Source organism: Sturnira hondurensis, unplaced genomic scaffold (assembly GCF_014824575.4).
Source record: "Sturnira hondurensis isolate 20B ecotype Veracruz unplaced genomic scaffold, ASM1482457v3 Scaffold0006413, whole genome shotgun sequence".
NCBI lineage: Eukaryota > Metazoa > Chordata > Mammalia > Chiroptera > Phyllostomidae > Sturnira > Sturnira hondurensis.
In genome coordinates this window covers 57,638,900-57,654,092 of record NW_028079044.1, presented here as the reverse complement: position 1 = coordinate 57,654,092, position 15,193 = coordinate 57,638,900, and the positions used below count along the sequence as shown (strand labels likewise).

At 47.4% G+C, this 15,193-nt stretch overlaps 1 protein-coding gene across 3 annotated transcripts in view; it reads left to right on the top strand.

Annotated features, from left to right (window-relative positions):
* The first annotated feature begins 3,301 nt into the window (after nt 1-3,301).
* The window catches only part of ADAM17 (ADAM metallopeptidase domain 17), a 39,794-nt gene continuing 27,902 nt past the window's right edge, over nt 3,302-15,193 (top strand). For all 3 annotated transcript variants that reach the window (XR_005066846.1, XR_005066845.1, XM_037048694.1), the window contains exons 1-2: nt 3,302-3,591; nt 13,554-13,686. Coding sequence is in view for 1 of the 3 variants with exons in the window: in XM_037048694.1 (XP_036904589.1) it covers nt 3,495-3,591; nt 13,554-13,686 (230 nt within the window). In the remaining 2 variants the exon portion in view is untranslated. The remainder of the gene's footprint in view (nt 3,592-13,553; nt 13,687-15,193) is intronic.

Genomic DNA, 15,193 nt, shown 5'->3' with positions numbered 1-15,193 from the left:
GTTACCATGTATGTATTTAATGTGTATTACTATCGAATTTGGACATTACAATTAGGTACCGGTGTGAACCACCTGCCCCATACGTGTGGTCCATTTATCAGGTGCACAAGTAACCTGAAGATGTGTCAGTTTGAGGCCGACTTGCCTTCTACGTTTTAGCAAAATTTTACTTAAGTGGCTCCACCTTCAGAGCCAGTGCCTTAAACGGGTGTCAAACTCATTTTCATGGGGGCAGCAGCAGCCTCGACGTTGCCTTCAAAGGGCTGAATGCAATTTGAGGGCTGTATAAATGTAACTACGCCTTAACTAGGGGCAAGGAGCTCAGCGCTCCCGCCAGGTAGAAACAAGGTGCCGGGCCAGATAACACAAGGTGGAGGACCAGATTTGGCCCTCAGGCCTTGTATTTGCCAGCCGTGCCTTAAAGGGAATATGTAGTAACAACTGCCCAGGGGGCAAAGCTGGAGACTCCCTCATCTTCAGTTTAAAATGAGAACACCTTGAGCACACCCATAAATCACTTAACTTTCATTTCAGTTATGGGGAACCAGTATTGATTGAATTCGTTCAGGGGTCTGGTCATGTGCTCTACACATTCATATTCACTACTTTCAACTGTTCCGTCAAGCAAATTTCCCCTTGACCGATAACATTTGAAAAAAAAGGGAGATTATTCGTCCAAAGTTAGTCTGTCCATAACAGACCTGGAGTTTGACGTCAGGTGCCGTACCAAGTTCGTGTCCATGCCACTGCTCCCCGCTGTTGGTCTCAGCTTGCTTACTATGGCGAATAAATAGGGTCATCTATCTGTTTTTTCTCCCGTAGTTGGAGGTTTGGATTTAGTTTCTTGTTTGCTTTTCTCTTGATTCCCCCCTTAATCTATTGGGATTGTCCACAAAAGCAGCTCAAGGAGTATAAGGCCATGTCAGACCTAAGTCACACATATGGACACAAGTCCAAAGTGGTCAGTGACTTTTCCAAGGTCCCCGCAACTAGCTGACATTTTGGCATGAAACTAGGCAAAAGAACCAGATGCAAGTAACAAAATCCTCAGTATTTCTTTTGCCACTCAGGTTTAGAAAATGAAGGCTTTCCTTTATACTTCTGTAGTAATTTTTAAAAGAGGTGAGCCCTCTAAAAATGTCCAGAAAGTAAGTGTAAGCATTACCAAGCATCAATCTTGGTTCAATCTTACGGTTCCAGTATGTTCGACTTGAATGCTTCACACGGAAGGACCTGCATGGTCAGTGCTAATGGTACACTCAAGGCTTTATCACAGTAGAAAGGCCTTCAGCCAGGGCTCTACTTAAACTCCCCCGTGACTGATGGCGGCTACATGAGATCCTGGGCCAGCATACTGGGCAGGACGTTTCCTGGGATAAGGATCCCAGCTAACACCAATGGCTGGGAGGTGCTGGATTTGTATGTGGGTTTAATGGTCTACTCTTAGAAACTGCTATGCTGCCCTTTTTTGGAGATTAAAGCAGTAACAGAAGATCAGTGCTTTTTTAAACTTAGGTCATGACCAGTTAGTGGATAATGGGTCACAGCCAACTTTTTTTAAAAAGTGAAATGGAATGGAAAATACATGCATGTTAGTAAACATAATATTTTGTGAAATCAGTTTTTACCTATGTGACTAGTGGGTTGTGGGGTCAAAGAAAATTGATTTCAAATGAAACCACTTCTTCCAGGTTGAAGGTTTCTCTGTAGTCCGTGTCCTAGGACTGTGACTCTAAGTTGTTTGTGTTTACTGTTGGGAATAACATCACTTTTTAATGATGGCATTGTTAGGTCTCCTGCACTTAGCATTGTAAGACTGACATTTCTATCTTAGAATGTGCTGAGCAACGAGAGCGTTAATGCCTTTAGAGAAAAGGGGGTGCTCCACGTTGAGAGTGAGTCTCATTTTGTATTGTTTGAAGATTATGTAAAGGTTAATTCTTTCATTTTTACTTTGTCCTCAGACACTAAGAGTGTTTGAGGCATTGCACAGACTTGGCCTGACTACTGCAAAGTACTTAAACCCAGCGAGCATGGCAGAGTTAGGATTTCCTCACCTAGCCAAGAGGCTTATAGGTTTTCAAGGGATATAAATTACTAAGTGGGTTTGAAACTGGGTCATGGAACCCAGATAAGTATGAGTGTGTTTAATGAAGACATTTTATTCCTCAGATGAACAGATTGGGTCCCGTTAAGTCAAAAATGCACCAAGCCAGTAATTATGGATAATTGTTGGAAAAGATGCTGTAATTTACTGAGGCATATACCAAAATGGACCTAAACTGAAACCACAGTTGAAGTATTTTATTAGGAACTAGCCGTGAAACTTGACCACGCAGGACCAATATTATAATCCTAACAACTTAACATTTCACGATGGAGGAGAGACTGTCTCTTAAATAGAAAATGTGCCATGTCCTACCTGCATAAACTTTAGTTGAGCCAAAATAGTAATGTCCGTCCAACACCACAAACACTAAACTGCAGAGCTAAAATTATGCAAAGGATTGCAAAATGAAACACAAACTGCCTTGGGAAGTTTGGGATCTAAGCTAAAGGGTCCGTGCATGCAGACTGTTGAATTTTAGTAAGTTAGCTGGAAGATTCTAGCTTCTGAATTCACAGATGAGGTCGAAGATTAGTTCCTAGTTTCTGGAAATACTTGCAGAGCTGCAACCTACAGCAGAACCCACGAGGAAATGTGTATTAAGGAATGAAGTGCCCGTTTATTGCCCTCCACAAAGTCTTTTTGTTATAGTGGACCGGGCCCTAAAACATCGCCGATGGTCACGCTGAGCGGGGAAGCCAAGCGGGACCCACCTGCGTCGGGATGTGCGCTCTCCAGATCAGGCGCAGCGTCGCCTCCTCTCGGAGCCGGTCCTTCGTCCTCGGCATTTCGTTTTTGGGTCATTCCCAGGAGCACACAGGACTAGGGCTCCTTCCTCGTCCATCCCTGACCTCCACGGCAGTTTCCACAGCTCGTTTTGTAAAACGCAAAACGGGGAACCTAACCAGAGGTGGGACCAGTACAGGGGAGAAGGCCGAACGTGCCTCCGAGGGCCTGCTCCCAAGCTCTCGCCTCCCTCGCAGCGGTCACTCGGGGACAGAGGCGAGGACCGCCAGGGTCAAGTCAGGACATCGCGGGTCGCGCCCGGACGGCTGGACGGAAGCGGGAGGCAGAGAGACCACACCAGGACTAGCCGCTGGCAAAGGCGAAGCTTGCGACAGCTACCCGGCATGCCATGCGGCGCTGGCTTCCGCCTGTGGGCGGTGCGGGAGGCGGAGGCCGGAAGTAGACTAGGCCGGCCTCTTCGAGCGCAGCCGGCGCTTCCGGGGCCTGGATCCCGGTTGTAGTCTTCCTATAGGCGGTGTGGGACGAACGAGTGGTTTGAGGGGCTGGGAGGGCGGATCCCTTTCGCTTCCAATGCGAGCAGTGTCCCGAACCCCCGTCAGACGACGGCTGCCTAGAGAGGTGGAAACGGTGGCCCGGGAACATGAGGCGATGTCTCCTCTTCCTCACCAGCTTAGTTCCTTTCGTGCTGGCGCCGCGACCTCCGGACGAGCCGAGCTTCGGCTCCCCGCAGCGACTCGGTAAAGACCCGGGGAGTTGGCTTAGGCCGGCGCCGGGCTCCTGGAGCGCGCTGCTTTCGGGGAAGAGCGGGAGCCGGAGCCGGTGTCTGGGGGCGGGGTGTTGGGCGACCGAGGCTCGTCCCAAAGTTTTCTAGGACGAAGGGGGTGTGCCTTGGAGTTTAGGGAAAGAATGGAGACGGGCTTGTCTCTGAATGGGAAAGGGGTCCTGGAGGCGGCTTCCGGTCGCGACGGAGAGCCATGGAGGGGTCTGCTCCCCTTGCTTGCGTTCGGGGAAGGAGGTAAAGGGGTGGGGACGCTGTGCCCAGGTCCCTGCCGGACTCAGGTGTTGGAGGAGCCCGGGAAGGGCGCGCGGCGCCACAGCTGTTCCTGATGCCCGCGGGGGCGAACTAGAACTTCTATCGCAAGAGGTGTTCCTGCAGTAAGCTGGGTGGAGGGTGGGGACTGGAAAACTCTTTCTGGAATTGCGTTTTGTGGACCTCTTAAGCGCGCCCTCAATTATTTAAATTGTAACTCACTGGAGGTGCTCGCGGTGGGGAGCGCTTCGACCTGCCCGCCAGCTCCTGATGCTGCTACTGGGAATGTTTTCCTTGCCATTTTAAACAAGGAAATGATCAGGGACGACCAGTTTGATCAGTTTTGAGGCTACAAAGTAGAGGGTTCTTATTTAGATTTTCTGAAGAAATTGAATTTTAAGGATAGAGGTCCATTAAGAGTGTCGAAGCTTGGCAGAAGTTTGCGTCAACTTGTGCTGTCTGTCAGGGTCCTTTAGCTTTCACAAGTCGACAGGGGAGACCGTTTGATTGATTCCTGATGCAGGGTGAAACATTTTCCCTGTGTGCGAGGTTGCAGCCTCAATGAATTTTCACGATTGTCTCGGTCCCCAAATTCCATCAAGATTTAAATTTTAGTGCAGCACAGATTTTGACCCTGTGTCGACTTTCTTCATGGCTGATTAAAAACTTTGCAGTACTTTACTTGGCGATTCTTTTTTCTTATTCAGATACAGAACATGTAAATGACTGAGGGTATCCCAGGGGTTGAGTGTCCTCGCCTGCACAGCCGTGCTGTGGCTCTAGTTGAAATGGAAGGAAAGGAGGCAGGTGGGTTAGGACAGCTGAGATGGGATCAGTTAGTACAGATTGGAGGAAACTTTTGAGGTAGGGGCGGTCAGGATAGGGGGAGGAATGGGATATATCAGGACCTACTTCACTGGGGTTGATGTTAATAAAAAGAATAAACAGTGTATTTTGAGATACTAAAGTTTTCACTCTAACACAGCTGTTTCACTTTTATTACCACTGCAGATGGACAAATAAGCATGAATCCTAGGGATGCACATAATATAGAGGAGAATCTTGCTTTCTAGATCAATTATCAGCAAGTGATCATAAGGGCTCTTTTGTTGGGGGGGGGGAAACTGTGTTATTTGCAAAGCGCAGAACACTGGCGCCAGAAAAACGCACGGACTTACCCATTTATTCACCCGCTGTTTGGAGAACGCGTACGGTAGCTAAGTATTATGGGTGGCTTTGGAAATACTAATAAGACGAGAAGCATCTGTCTTCGGTACCCTTTTGGCAGAGTGGGAGAGAGGGATGTGACCAGACATTCTCAAGCCCCCTGGAGAGAACAGAGCCTGCCAGGTGGGGAGTGTTACCCCCAGAGGAGTGGAACCCGGCCTGGGAAGGTGAAGCGAGGCTCCCTGGAGGAGGTGCTGCTGGAGCCCAGACTTGAAGGTTAGGTCGGTGCAGAGGGAAAATAAGGACCCTCCCAATGGGGGCACTTAAGAGATTGTCAAAATTAACCTTTGGGAGTGTGTCTATGTTTTTAAATGAAGCAGCGGGGAAAATGAGTCTCAGCTGTAGTGAGTTGTCAGGTTCACAGTGACAAATGTCTTGTGGGAATTTTTTTTCTTTTGAAGAGAATTGACTGTGCTTGTGATGGTGCAGGACATAATTTGTTGCTTAGCTTAACCCCGTTATTTAGATTGAATTGGTCAAGACCAAGGAATAGTTTCATAGTTAAAGAGCGTCGTTTATTAGCTTACCCTGTAAATGTTACTGTAATTGCATTTTTAGATATTGATTAGGGATTTGAACCATGGCTTTTGGAGTGCTCCATCAGTTGCTCAAAATGATTCCACTTGAACTGTTATGAATTTCATAATTTAGTAAAGTTATGAGTCATGTGAGCTTAGTCATGATGATGAAGTTGCAGCTGGGGTGTATAAGTCTCTGATTTCAAAAGTGGTTTCTCTTTGTGTTACTTTTAATAAAAGAGGATGTAGTGGGTGGAAAGAAAAAATGTGGGTCACAGATGAGAGATGAGAGCTGTATCTGAACCACAGTGCTAGGAAGGTGCCCTGAGGTTTTGGTGTGGGGATTCTCTGCACTGCAGGCCCCTTCTCATTATGGACCGTACTATTCTGCTCAGTGGCTGCGCATCTGGCTTCCTCTTTTGATGTTAATTTTGCTTACAGGCTGCATTCTTTTTAAGCCCAAACACATAACCACCCTAACTGTTCCGAGGGAGGTTAAATGCATCTCTGGCTTTTACTAGTCGGAGGTGAACTGCAGAACAGAGCGAAGAGAAGAGTTAAGCAGACAGCCCTGGTGGGGAAATGAGAAATCCTTTTGGCCCTTACGGGTTTTCCAGAACATTAAGTGGAGGTGTCCTTCAAGGCCACGTGCAGTTGATTTTTGGATTCCTGACCATGTTGTATTTATGAAAGATGGTGAGTGTTTTAGGTGGGAAGTGTAATTGGAGGAAAGTATGAAAAAGTTATGACAGGAGGGACAGGACAGGCTTCACGGAGCTAGGGGAGTGAACTGGGGTACTTTGTCATCTGCCCCCTAACTTAGTCCTGAAAGCAACCAGGGACATGGTGTCTTCCTTCTCATACCTTCCTCTTTTTTTTTCCTTTTAACATGACTTTAGGCTCTGGCAAGTTTCTCTGCTGACTTGGTTTCACTTTTTGACTGTATTCTGGTAACTCTGGTCTCTGACGGGGATGTGTGCCCTGAAGTGGCACGATCACACGTCCATCTGCCTACATGACGCTTCCCCCGCAGCATTCACAGGCGCGTCAAACGTAGCATGTGCAGAATGACCTGTCTACTTGTTTGGTCAGGAGAACGAGCACAGGAAAGAAGGTGCAGTCTGGGACTAGGCAGGGAAAGTGCTGGAAATGGTGGGAGAAATCTCATTGCCTGCCCTGTGTGTGCATCATTCTCAGCTCTGGGGTCTTGTGGGCCAATCCCGCTTTCTCCAGAGGTCGCCTGGGGCTGCACGGACTCTCACTTCAGCTCAGTTTCCACGTGACTGGTCTTGCGAGAGGGTCTTGGCCCAGATTACGTACCGGCCCTGGTGGAGAGCTCCTGAGGGGCAGTTATTTTGGGACAGCTTATCCTTCCCAACTGGCAGCAAGCGGTAAAGTGAAGACCTCAGTGGCCAGGACCTGGGCTCCACGGCCCAGCAGGGGCCAGTGCTCTTCTCGTCACCAAGTCCCGAGGAGGGCGGCACCCATGCCTACAGCTCACTGCCCAGGCACCGACCAGGCCACCCCCTGTCCTGCATGTCTTGGGGAGCCCTGAAGAGCGGTCTTCGGCACAAGCAGAATAAACACTTGCAGCAGTCTCGACTTCATCTCTTCCACTTCTGACACTAGAAGGAGCAGCACGACGCTGACAGTGGCATTTGGAGGGACGCTTTGCACTCCATGCAGCAGAGTGGAGCAGGCGTGGAGTGTTCTGCATTACACTAGCAAGCTGGGCCCCTGGAATTGCCCTTTATTGCAAAAAGAAAAGAGAAATGAAGTAAAAAATCCACAAATGTCCCCAGACTCTTCTCATTCAACACTGCACTGCTTATAAGTCATTTTTATCATAAAAATGTTGGTTCTGGGCTTGATGAAAGACATGGGCATACTTTAAGTCATTGTACCAAAGTCAGTGGCCATAAGAGCTAGTTCCATAGATGAAACAGTATCGGCCTAGGGGGAGGGTGCAGTGGGAGGCTCATCTAGTCTAGGCCGCTCCACACGTACATCTAGAAAGCGGTTTGTTGCTGCCCTGGGTGCCCAGCTTTCTCTCTATCCCGGAGAACAAATGGAAGGAACAAAGTACCTGCTGCTTTTTACCACTGATGTCAGTGCTGAAAGTCACGCAGTCATGGATTTGCTCTCTCTCCAACTAAGGTCACTATATGACTTATCAGTGACATAACTGCCAACCTATGATGACCTAATGCGAAAAAGTTCTATGTAAATGCACAGTGTAATTGTAAACTGTATATATAAGGGACAAGATGGAGTCTGGAACACCAGGACACCAGACTCTTTAGGTGTTGAGCTGTCCTTTTATATCAGCTGCTTGTCCAGCCCTCATCTGAACCTGCTCCTTCTCATGGTTGGTTTTTTCTTCTTCTTTTTTTCTTAAATATTTTATTTATTTATCTTTAGAGGGTAAGGAAAGGAGAGAGGGAGAGAAATATCAGTGTATGGTTGCCTCTCGTGGGTCCCCTGCCGGAAATTGGCCTGCAACCCAGGCATGTGCCCGGACTGGGAATCGAACCGTGATCGTCTGGTTCGCAGGCCCGTGCTCAATCCACTGAGCTACACTGGCCAGGGCTTTTTCTTCTTTTTTAAAAAAGATTCAAAAAAAATTTTTAGAGGGGAAGGGAGAGAAAGAAAGAGGAGAGAAACATCGATGTGCAGTCGATAAAATCGATTGATTGCCTCTTTTACACCCCCAACTGGTGACCTGGCCAGCAACTCAGGCATGTGCCCTGACTGGGAACTGAACTAGCATACTTTTCAGTTCACAGGTTGGCAATCAATCCACTGAGCCACACCAGCCAGGGCTCTTTTTTCTTTTTAAAATCTCAGTGGATGTGGTACCGCTATGTTCCCAGGTACCCAAGCCAGAAGTCTGTGGTCTTTTCACGATCTGCACCTGAGTTGCTCTGCTGTTTACTAGCTGATTTCCCTGACTCCATCTGTTTCCCCCTAGCCCACTCCACCCTGCAGACACAGTGAAATTTCTAACTCACAGCTGCGGGCCTTTTCCAATGACCGGCAACCTTAATTTAGTCCCGTGGCCCTTCACCGGACCTCTGCCTGCCTCTCCAGGCTTATACCCATCTACGCCCCCGTGGTTCTGCACTCCAGCCTGAGTTGCTTTCATTACCCTGAGAATTCTGTTTCTTGTGGCCCTCAGAAAATGTTTTGTCCTCTCCTTCGAACCTTCTCCTTTCTTTCTCCTCTTGGCTTCCTCCTCATCCTTTTGTTTTGAACCTCAGTGCTGTTTCCCTGGAGAGCATCAGTTGGCCCGGCAGGCAGGGCGCGTGCCCCTGCTGTGCCCTTCCCTAACTTCCCGCAGCCTCCACTCCCTTGGTGCTCGACATACTTCACGATCATTTAAAAGACATTTTATTTATCCCTTCCTAGAGAAGGGAAGCAAGGGAGAAAGAGGGAGAGAAACATCAGTATGGCTGCCTGTCATGTGTCCCCCACTGGGGACCTGGCCTGCAACCCAGGCATGTGCCCTGACTGGGAATCAAACCCTCGACCCTCTGGCTCGCAGGCCAGCACTCAATCCAGTGAGCCACACCGGCCAGGGCGTTTCATGATAATTTTTTGTGTGGTGGTCTTTCCACCAATGTTGCAATATTGGAAATGTATTTCTCTCTCCATTATATCCCTTGTGCCTGGGAGGCAGGAGGTTTTCAATAAACATTGAATAAATGAATAGGTGGAGTCTAGTGGAAGGGGGGAAATGAAGTGTAGAATGTGTGCAAGAAGGGAGGGATGAGGTGGAGAAGATACCAAAGCAACGAGGAAGGGGAGGTCTCTAAGGACAGCTAGATGGGAGGCCGAGGCGGGAAACCATAGCATGTGGCAGAGAAGAGCAGGGAGGGACGGGGAGGGGGCCCCAGGATCACTTAGTATCCCCGTCTGACCTTTGGAATGGTCTGCTGCTCTCTGGTTTGTGTTTGCTGCAGCCGGAGTGAGAAAGGCTCAGAGGGTGAGGGCTGTTGCTGGAGCGGTTTGTGGGAGTCAAGGAAGACGTTCTCGTTCTGGGGAGGGCGGGGCGGCCCTCGTGGAGTTTCTCACAGAGATTCTGACCCTGCACTGAGCTAAGAGTGGCAGTTAAGTGGCTTATATTGCATTTATTTGGAGATGGATAAAGGATTAAAAACTCTTGGAAAGTGGGAGAAATATAAATTCTGTTGGAAAAACTATAGAAAACTGATGCTACCAGTGGTTGAAATGTGGGAAGTGAAGTGCAGTGAATGCAGGGCATCTGAGCGCCCACTCGCTGGTTCCAGGACATCCGTGGAGCAGGCGGGCGGTCTGTCCCGGTCTGTCCCTGTCTGTCCTGGTCTGTCCCGCTCTGTCCCACTCTGTCCCACTTTGTCAGGCGCACAGCCCTGCCCTGCTGTTGGCAGTGGCTCCGGAGCATGCAGTGGGGGCTTTGGGCTTCCAGTTGTCATAAGAGGACACATCACAATGGGAACATAGAAATTAAGTGTTTTAAAGTGCTTTAGCAAGCTGCACTTAAAAGGTACTTGTTACATAGGAAGTAGACCTGAAGGTAGTCAGCAGTGTCACCGTCTTATTCTTGCTATTTTTTCTGGGCCTATCTGTATGTAGGTAAGATCATGCAATGTGAGCAGATTTTTAAAAATCTACCTTTGTTTAATATTGTAGCATAAATATTTCCCCACGTTCTTAAAAACTTGTTTTTAAAACCACTTAAATGTTTGCATTTTTTGTCATTTAGAAGCACTGTGACTTACCTGATTTCCAGTTATTACCTGTTTTTCTGATATTTGTTTATAAAAATAATGCGAGGCTGGGCAGTGAGCTCTGTCTTGTGTTGAAAGGTTTTTTCTTTGAGTTATTGCCTGGCGTTAGCCTAGTTCGGTGGGTCTCAGACCTGAGTGCACATCCGCATCACCTGGCAGGCGGGTTACACACAGACTGTTGGATCCCACCCCAGGGATTTTGGACGGAGTGGGAGAGGAGACCCTGAAAATAGGCCTTTTGAGCAAGTTCCCAGGTGAGGCGGTGGCAGCTGGTGCGGGGAGCACAGGCTGAGGAGGACTGGCCTGTACCATTGACAATGACACCACAGTATTGAGGTTGAGTTTCTCATCAGTAGGAGTGATTACAATCTTGCATGAAACTGAGTTCATGTACCAACCTGTCTGTATCAGGAAGCCGAAGAGGGAAGGATTGTCCCAGCATCTCAGCATTGAGGATTTGTGCAATTTGTGAGTCCAAGGGTGCTCTTCCCATAAGGTTCTGTGCTGGGTGTTGTGAGGTGAGGCTACTGTGATGAATAAAACAGAGCTCCCTTTTGCCATTTAACAATCTGCTTGTGAGATCAAATGAATATAATTTGAAAGTGCCAGAAGGAAGGAATAAGTGCAGGGCTTCGGAAGTCACAGGGAGGCGAGGTCATGTTTGGATGTCTTGTCAAAAAGTAGGAGGCCTGCAAGTAGTAGGTGGTCCCAGAGGAGCCTCTTTAGGGAGTTGAAAAGTATGGTGTCGGTAAAGTTTAGGGTTTTCAGCCAGGCAGACCCAAGTTCAAATCCCAGTTGTGTGCTCCGTGAGTCTGTTTTGTCATCTGTAAAATGGGAACAACACCCCAGGGATGTTTGTGTGGATAATATAAGACACCCAGTATGATGTCTTACAGGTAGCAAACACTCAAAAATTGTTGAATAAATGGTAAGCTTCTTGAAGTTTTTTAATGTTTACTTATTTTTTAGAGAGAGGAAGGGTGGGAGAAAGAGGGAGAGAAACATGAATGTGCAGTTGTCTCTTTGGTGCCCCCTACTGGGAACCTGGCACGCAGCCCAGGCATGTGCCCTGACTGGGAGTTGAACTGGTGACCCTTTGGTTTGCAGGCCGGCACTCAATCTACTGAACCACACCAGCCAGGGCAGCTTCTTGAAGGTTTTTATTGGTGTTGCTAAGCATTATAGATATTAGCAAGGGCACATCACCAACAACCATCCATCCATGGCTGTAAAAGGGATTAATTGATGGCTTCTGAAACAGGGTTCCTCCGGGTTAAAGAATTTGTTTAATTTTTAAAAGATTTTATTTATTTGTTTTGAGAGAGAGGGAAACATCGATGTGTGAGAGAAACATTGATAGGTTGCCTCTTGCACGCCCCCAACCAGGGACCTGGCCTGTAGCCCAGGCATGCGCCCTCGCTGGGAACCAAACCGGCAACCTTTTGGTTTGCAGAATGGTGCTCAACCCACAGAGCCACGCAGATCAGGGCCTCTGGATTAAATTGAAGAGGAAATTTGATTAACAGAAAGTGGTGGGCCCCAGCAAGTGTGAAATTTGCTGCTACTTTGTGTAATTTTGTCTTGAGTTAGCCCCTTGAGTGGACTTTTGGAGAACCGACTTTGCTCCTGTGGCAGCGTGCCTACCCCCTGCTGTCTTCCGGGCTGCACCGGGTGGCAGTTTTCCTCTTTTGGCCACTTGTAACGGGCCCTTCCCTCTCCCCTGTCTGCCATCCCTCCTCCACACACACAGCACTGACTTGTATTTGCGGGCGCACTATCTTTTCTCCTGCAGTGGAGGGAGTGCTGCATTAGGGGAGGACTCAGTTCTGTTGAAGGCTGTATCTCAGCACTTAGCTAAGGGCCTGGCACACAGCAGTGAACGAGGGACAGACACGAGGAAGTCTAGGGGGAGAAGAAGGGTATTGGGTCGGCTCTGTGTTTCACCCGTGGTTTTGTGAGCCTGTTGAGCCTCAGTAGCAATTCTCTTGTATTTTAAGCGGCTCTATTTTGAGGGCATCCGACGTCCAGTGGAATGACGTTGAACTCCATTGCTTCTGCAGTGGTATTTGTTGGGAGAAGAGGAAAGCATCAGCTCAGCTATTTTTAGACAGTTTCTACAGAGACTTAAGTCACCAAAATTGTATTCCAAAAACTGTCCTGGTTTTGGAGGAGGCAGCAGAGTAGCTGCTGACTTCCAGGGCAGCATGCACTTTGCAGTGTTTACTCTCGCTCTGCGTCAAATAAAACATTGTTGTGTTCGCACTGTTTTTGGAGCAGCGGTCTTGGCTCTTCTTGGGTTCCAAGTCAGTCTGGTGAAATCATTATTGTTGGTTTTCCCCGGGGATTAGTTTGGACTTACCGCTTCTACTTCCCGGTATCCGTGGGATTGCAAGTCTGCTGGGTCTGTTGAGGGTAGCAGTAATAGGGATAGGAGCACTTTCTGCTCTTTGATTTGGAATATGTGATTTTTCTGTAAAGTTTACTTCCCCAGTTTTGGTTTGCTCAGGTCATTAAGGCATTTGTTGCTCTTTCTTGCTATACATCAACTGATAAGAGGTTGATGGAGCCCAGGTTGGCAGTGGGTGGGTGGAATTGGCCCCTTGATGATCTTAGAAATTCTCAACACACAAGCCAGAAATGCCTGTAATTTAGAAGTTAGGCTGTTGCATGACATGGAACTCTGCGATCTCAAAATGCCCACTGTCTGATGTGAGCACGCCTCGTGTTCAGATCTCCCCCGTGGCCACCAGTGTCCTTCCTCAGGTGGGCTGTTTGAGGACCTAAGAGCGTTCGCACCGTGGCTTGCTTGGCATATTCTTGTCTGTTAGGGCTCCGCCCCTCCCTTCTGTCCCATGCCGTGTATTTCCTGAAGAAACTGGGTCATTTGTTCTGCCCGAATTCTAACATTCTCGGTGTAGCTGATTGCTAAGGTTATTTAATTTGGCAACATTCAACATTTGTGCCTTCAAAACTAGAGGTTAGATCTTGATTCGATTCAGGTTTGATTTGTGTCTCTTGGTAAGAATGCTTCATAGGTTTGTGCTGGCACTTCCTAACGTGCTACGTCAGGAAGAGGTGGTTGTCCGGCTCTCATTGTGCAAATGCTGCAGTTGGTTACTGGGGCGACCTGTCCGTCGCTTTTCCCTTCATTGCAGAGGAGCTTGACTCTTTGCTCTCGGACTACGACATCCTCTCTCAGTCCAGCATCCGCCAGCACTCCGTGCGGAAGAGAGACCTGCAGGCCCCAACGCACCTGGAGACACTGCTGACCTTCTCTGCGCTGAAGAGGTAATTTGCGTTATTCAGAGAAAAATGTTGGTGCAAGTGGGACTTGGTTTGGCGGAAGCAGAAAAATAAGGTATTTTTCTCTCCGTCAGTTATTTTTTCAATTGTAGTTGACATGTAATATTACATAGTTTCAGGTATATAAGGGTATCTTGGGAAGTTGCATTGTTAAAGATTTGTAATTGTTATAATTAGTCTGTCATGGTTCTTTTTTTATTTTTTTAAGGTTTTATTTATTTATCTTTAGAAGGGAAGGGAAGGAGAGAAGGAGAGAAGTATCAATGTATGATTGCTTCTCGTGAGTCCCCTGCTGGGAACTGGCCTGCAACCTAGGCATGTGCCCTGACTGGGAATCGAACTGCGATTGTGTGGTTCATAGCCCCACACTCAATCCACTGAGCTACACCAGCCAGGCTGTCATGGTTCTTAACATTGTTTGTTGCTTATTCTAAAATTCATACTGATGGTTATTTTTTAAAAAGTAAATAAGTGTTCCAGAGATGTCAGCAATATGTTTGTGGATCATTTAAAACAAATATGAGGCAGAAACTTCCAGTTATATGAAATAAGTAAGTTCTGGGGATGTGATCTACAGCATGGTGATTATAGTTAATGATACTGTATCGTGTATTGAAAAGTTGCTAAGAGAACATATCTTAAAAGTTCTTATCACAAGAAAAACGATTTGAAACTATGGTCACGAATATTAACTGGACTTACTGTGATGATCATTTTGTGTAATATACAGAAAATAAAATGTTAATTCATATGGATTAACACCAGTTTGTAGTTACTGTAAATCCTTAAATCAAAAGTCAAAAAGATAATGAAAATGCTAAAAGAAGTCTGTGTAAGTACATGACTTCACATAATTTTGGGAGGATGGAGTAAAATATAAATTCTGATTAACATTCTATTGGAGATTTTATAACTGAAAGGTAAAGAGTAGACCAGGGCTGTCAAACTCATCTTCACCGGGGGCCACATCGGCCTTGTGGTTGGCTGCCTTCCAAGGGCCGAATGCCAGTTTAGAACTGTGTAAATGTGACTGCTCCTTAACAGTTAAGCGAGAGCTCAGCGCTGCCCCCGGGCGGAAACAAGGTGCTGGGCGGATAAAACAAGGCAGAGGGTGGCCCACGGCGGTGTGTTGGCCACCTGTGGGTTAGATACCCCCCAAAACAGGGATTTTGCATCACTTGGCCCTTATCTGTCGGTAGAGCAGATTATTAAGTGTTGGAAACGAAGAGCACAATCCCAGGGTTTTTCTGGACAGAACATTAAGTAAAAGTAACATTGAGACTCCCAAGAGCACTGAAAGTCAGCTCGGCGTAGCCGATGGGGGAAAAGTCCTGCCTGTGAATGCCGTGGGAGGGTCTGTTTCAGGAGAAGGCGTTCCAGAGTTTTCAGAAATAAGGTTCTGTTGTCTCCTTCCCTGTGACCATTGAAACACACACACAAGCAAACTAAAATTACCTTGTTATGCTCAGAAACGTTAAAAATATTCATTGCC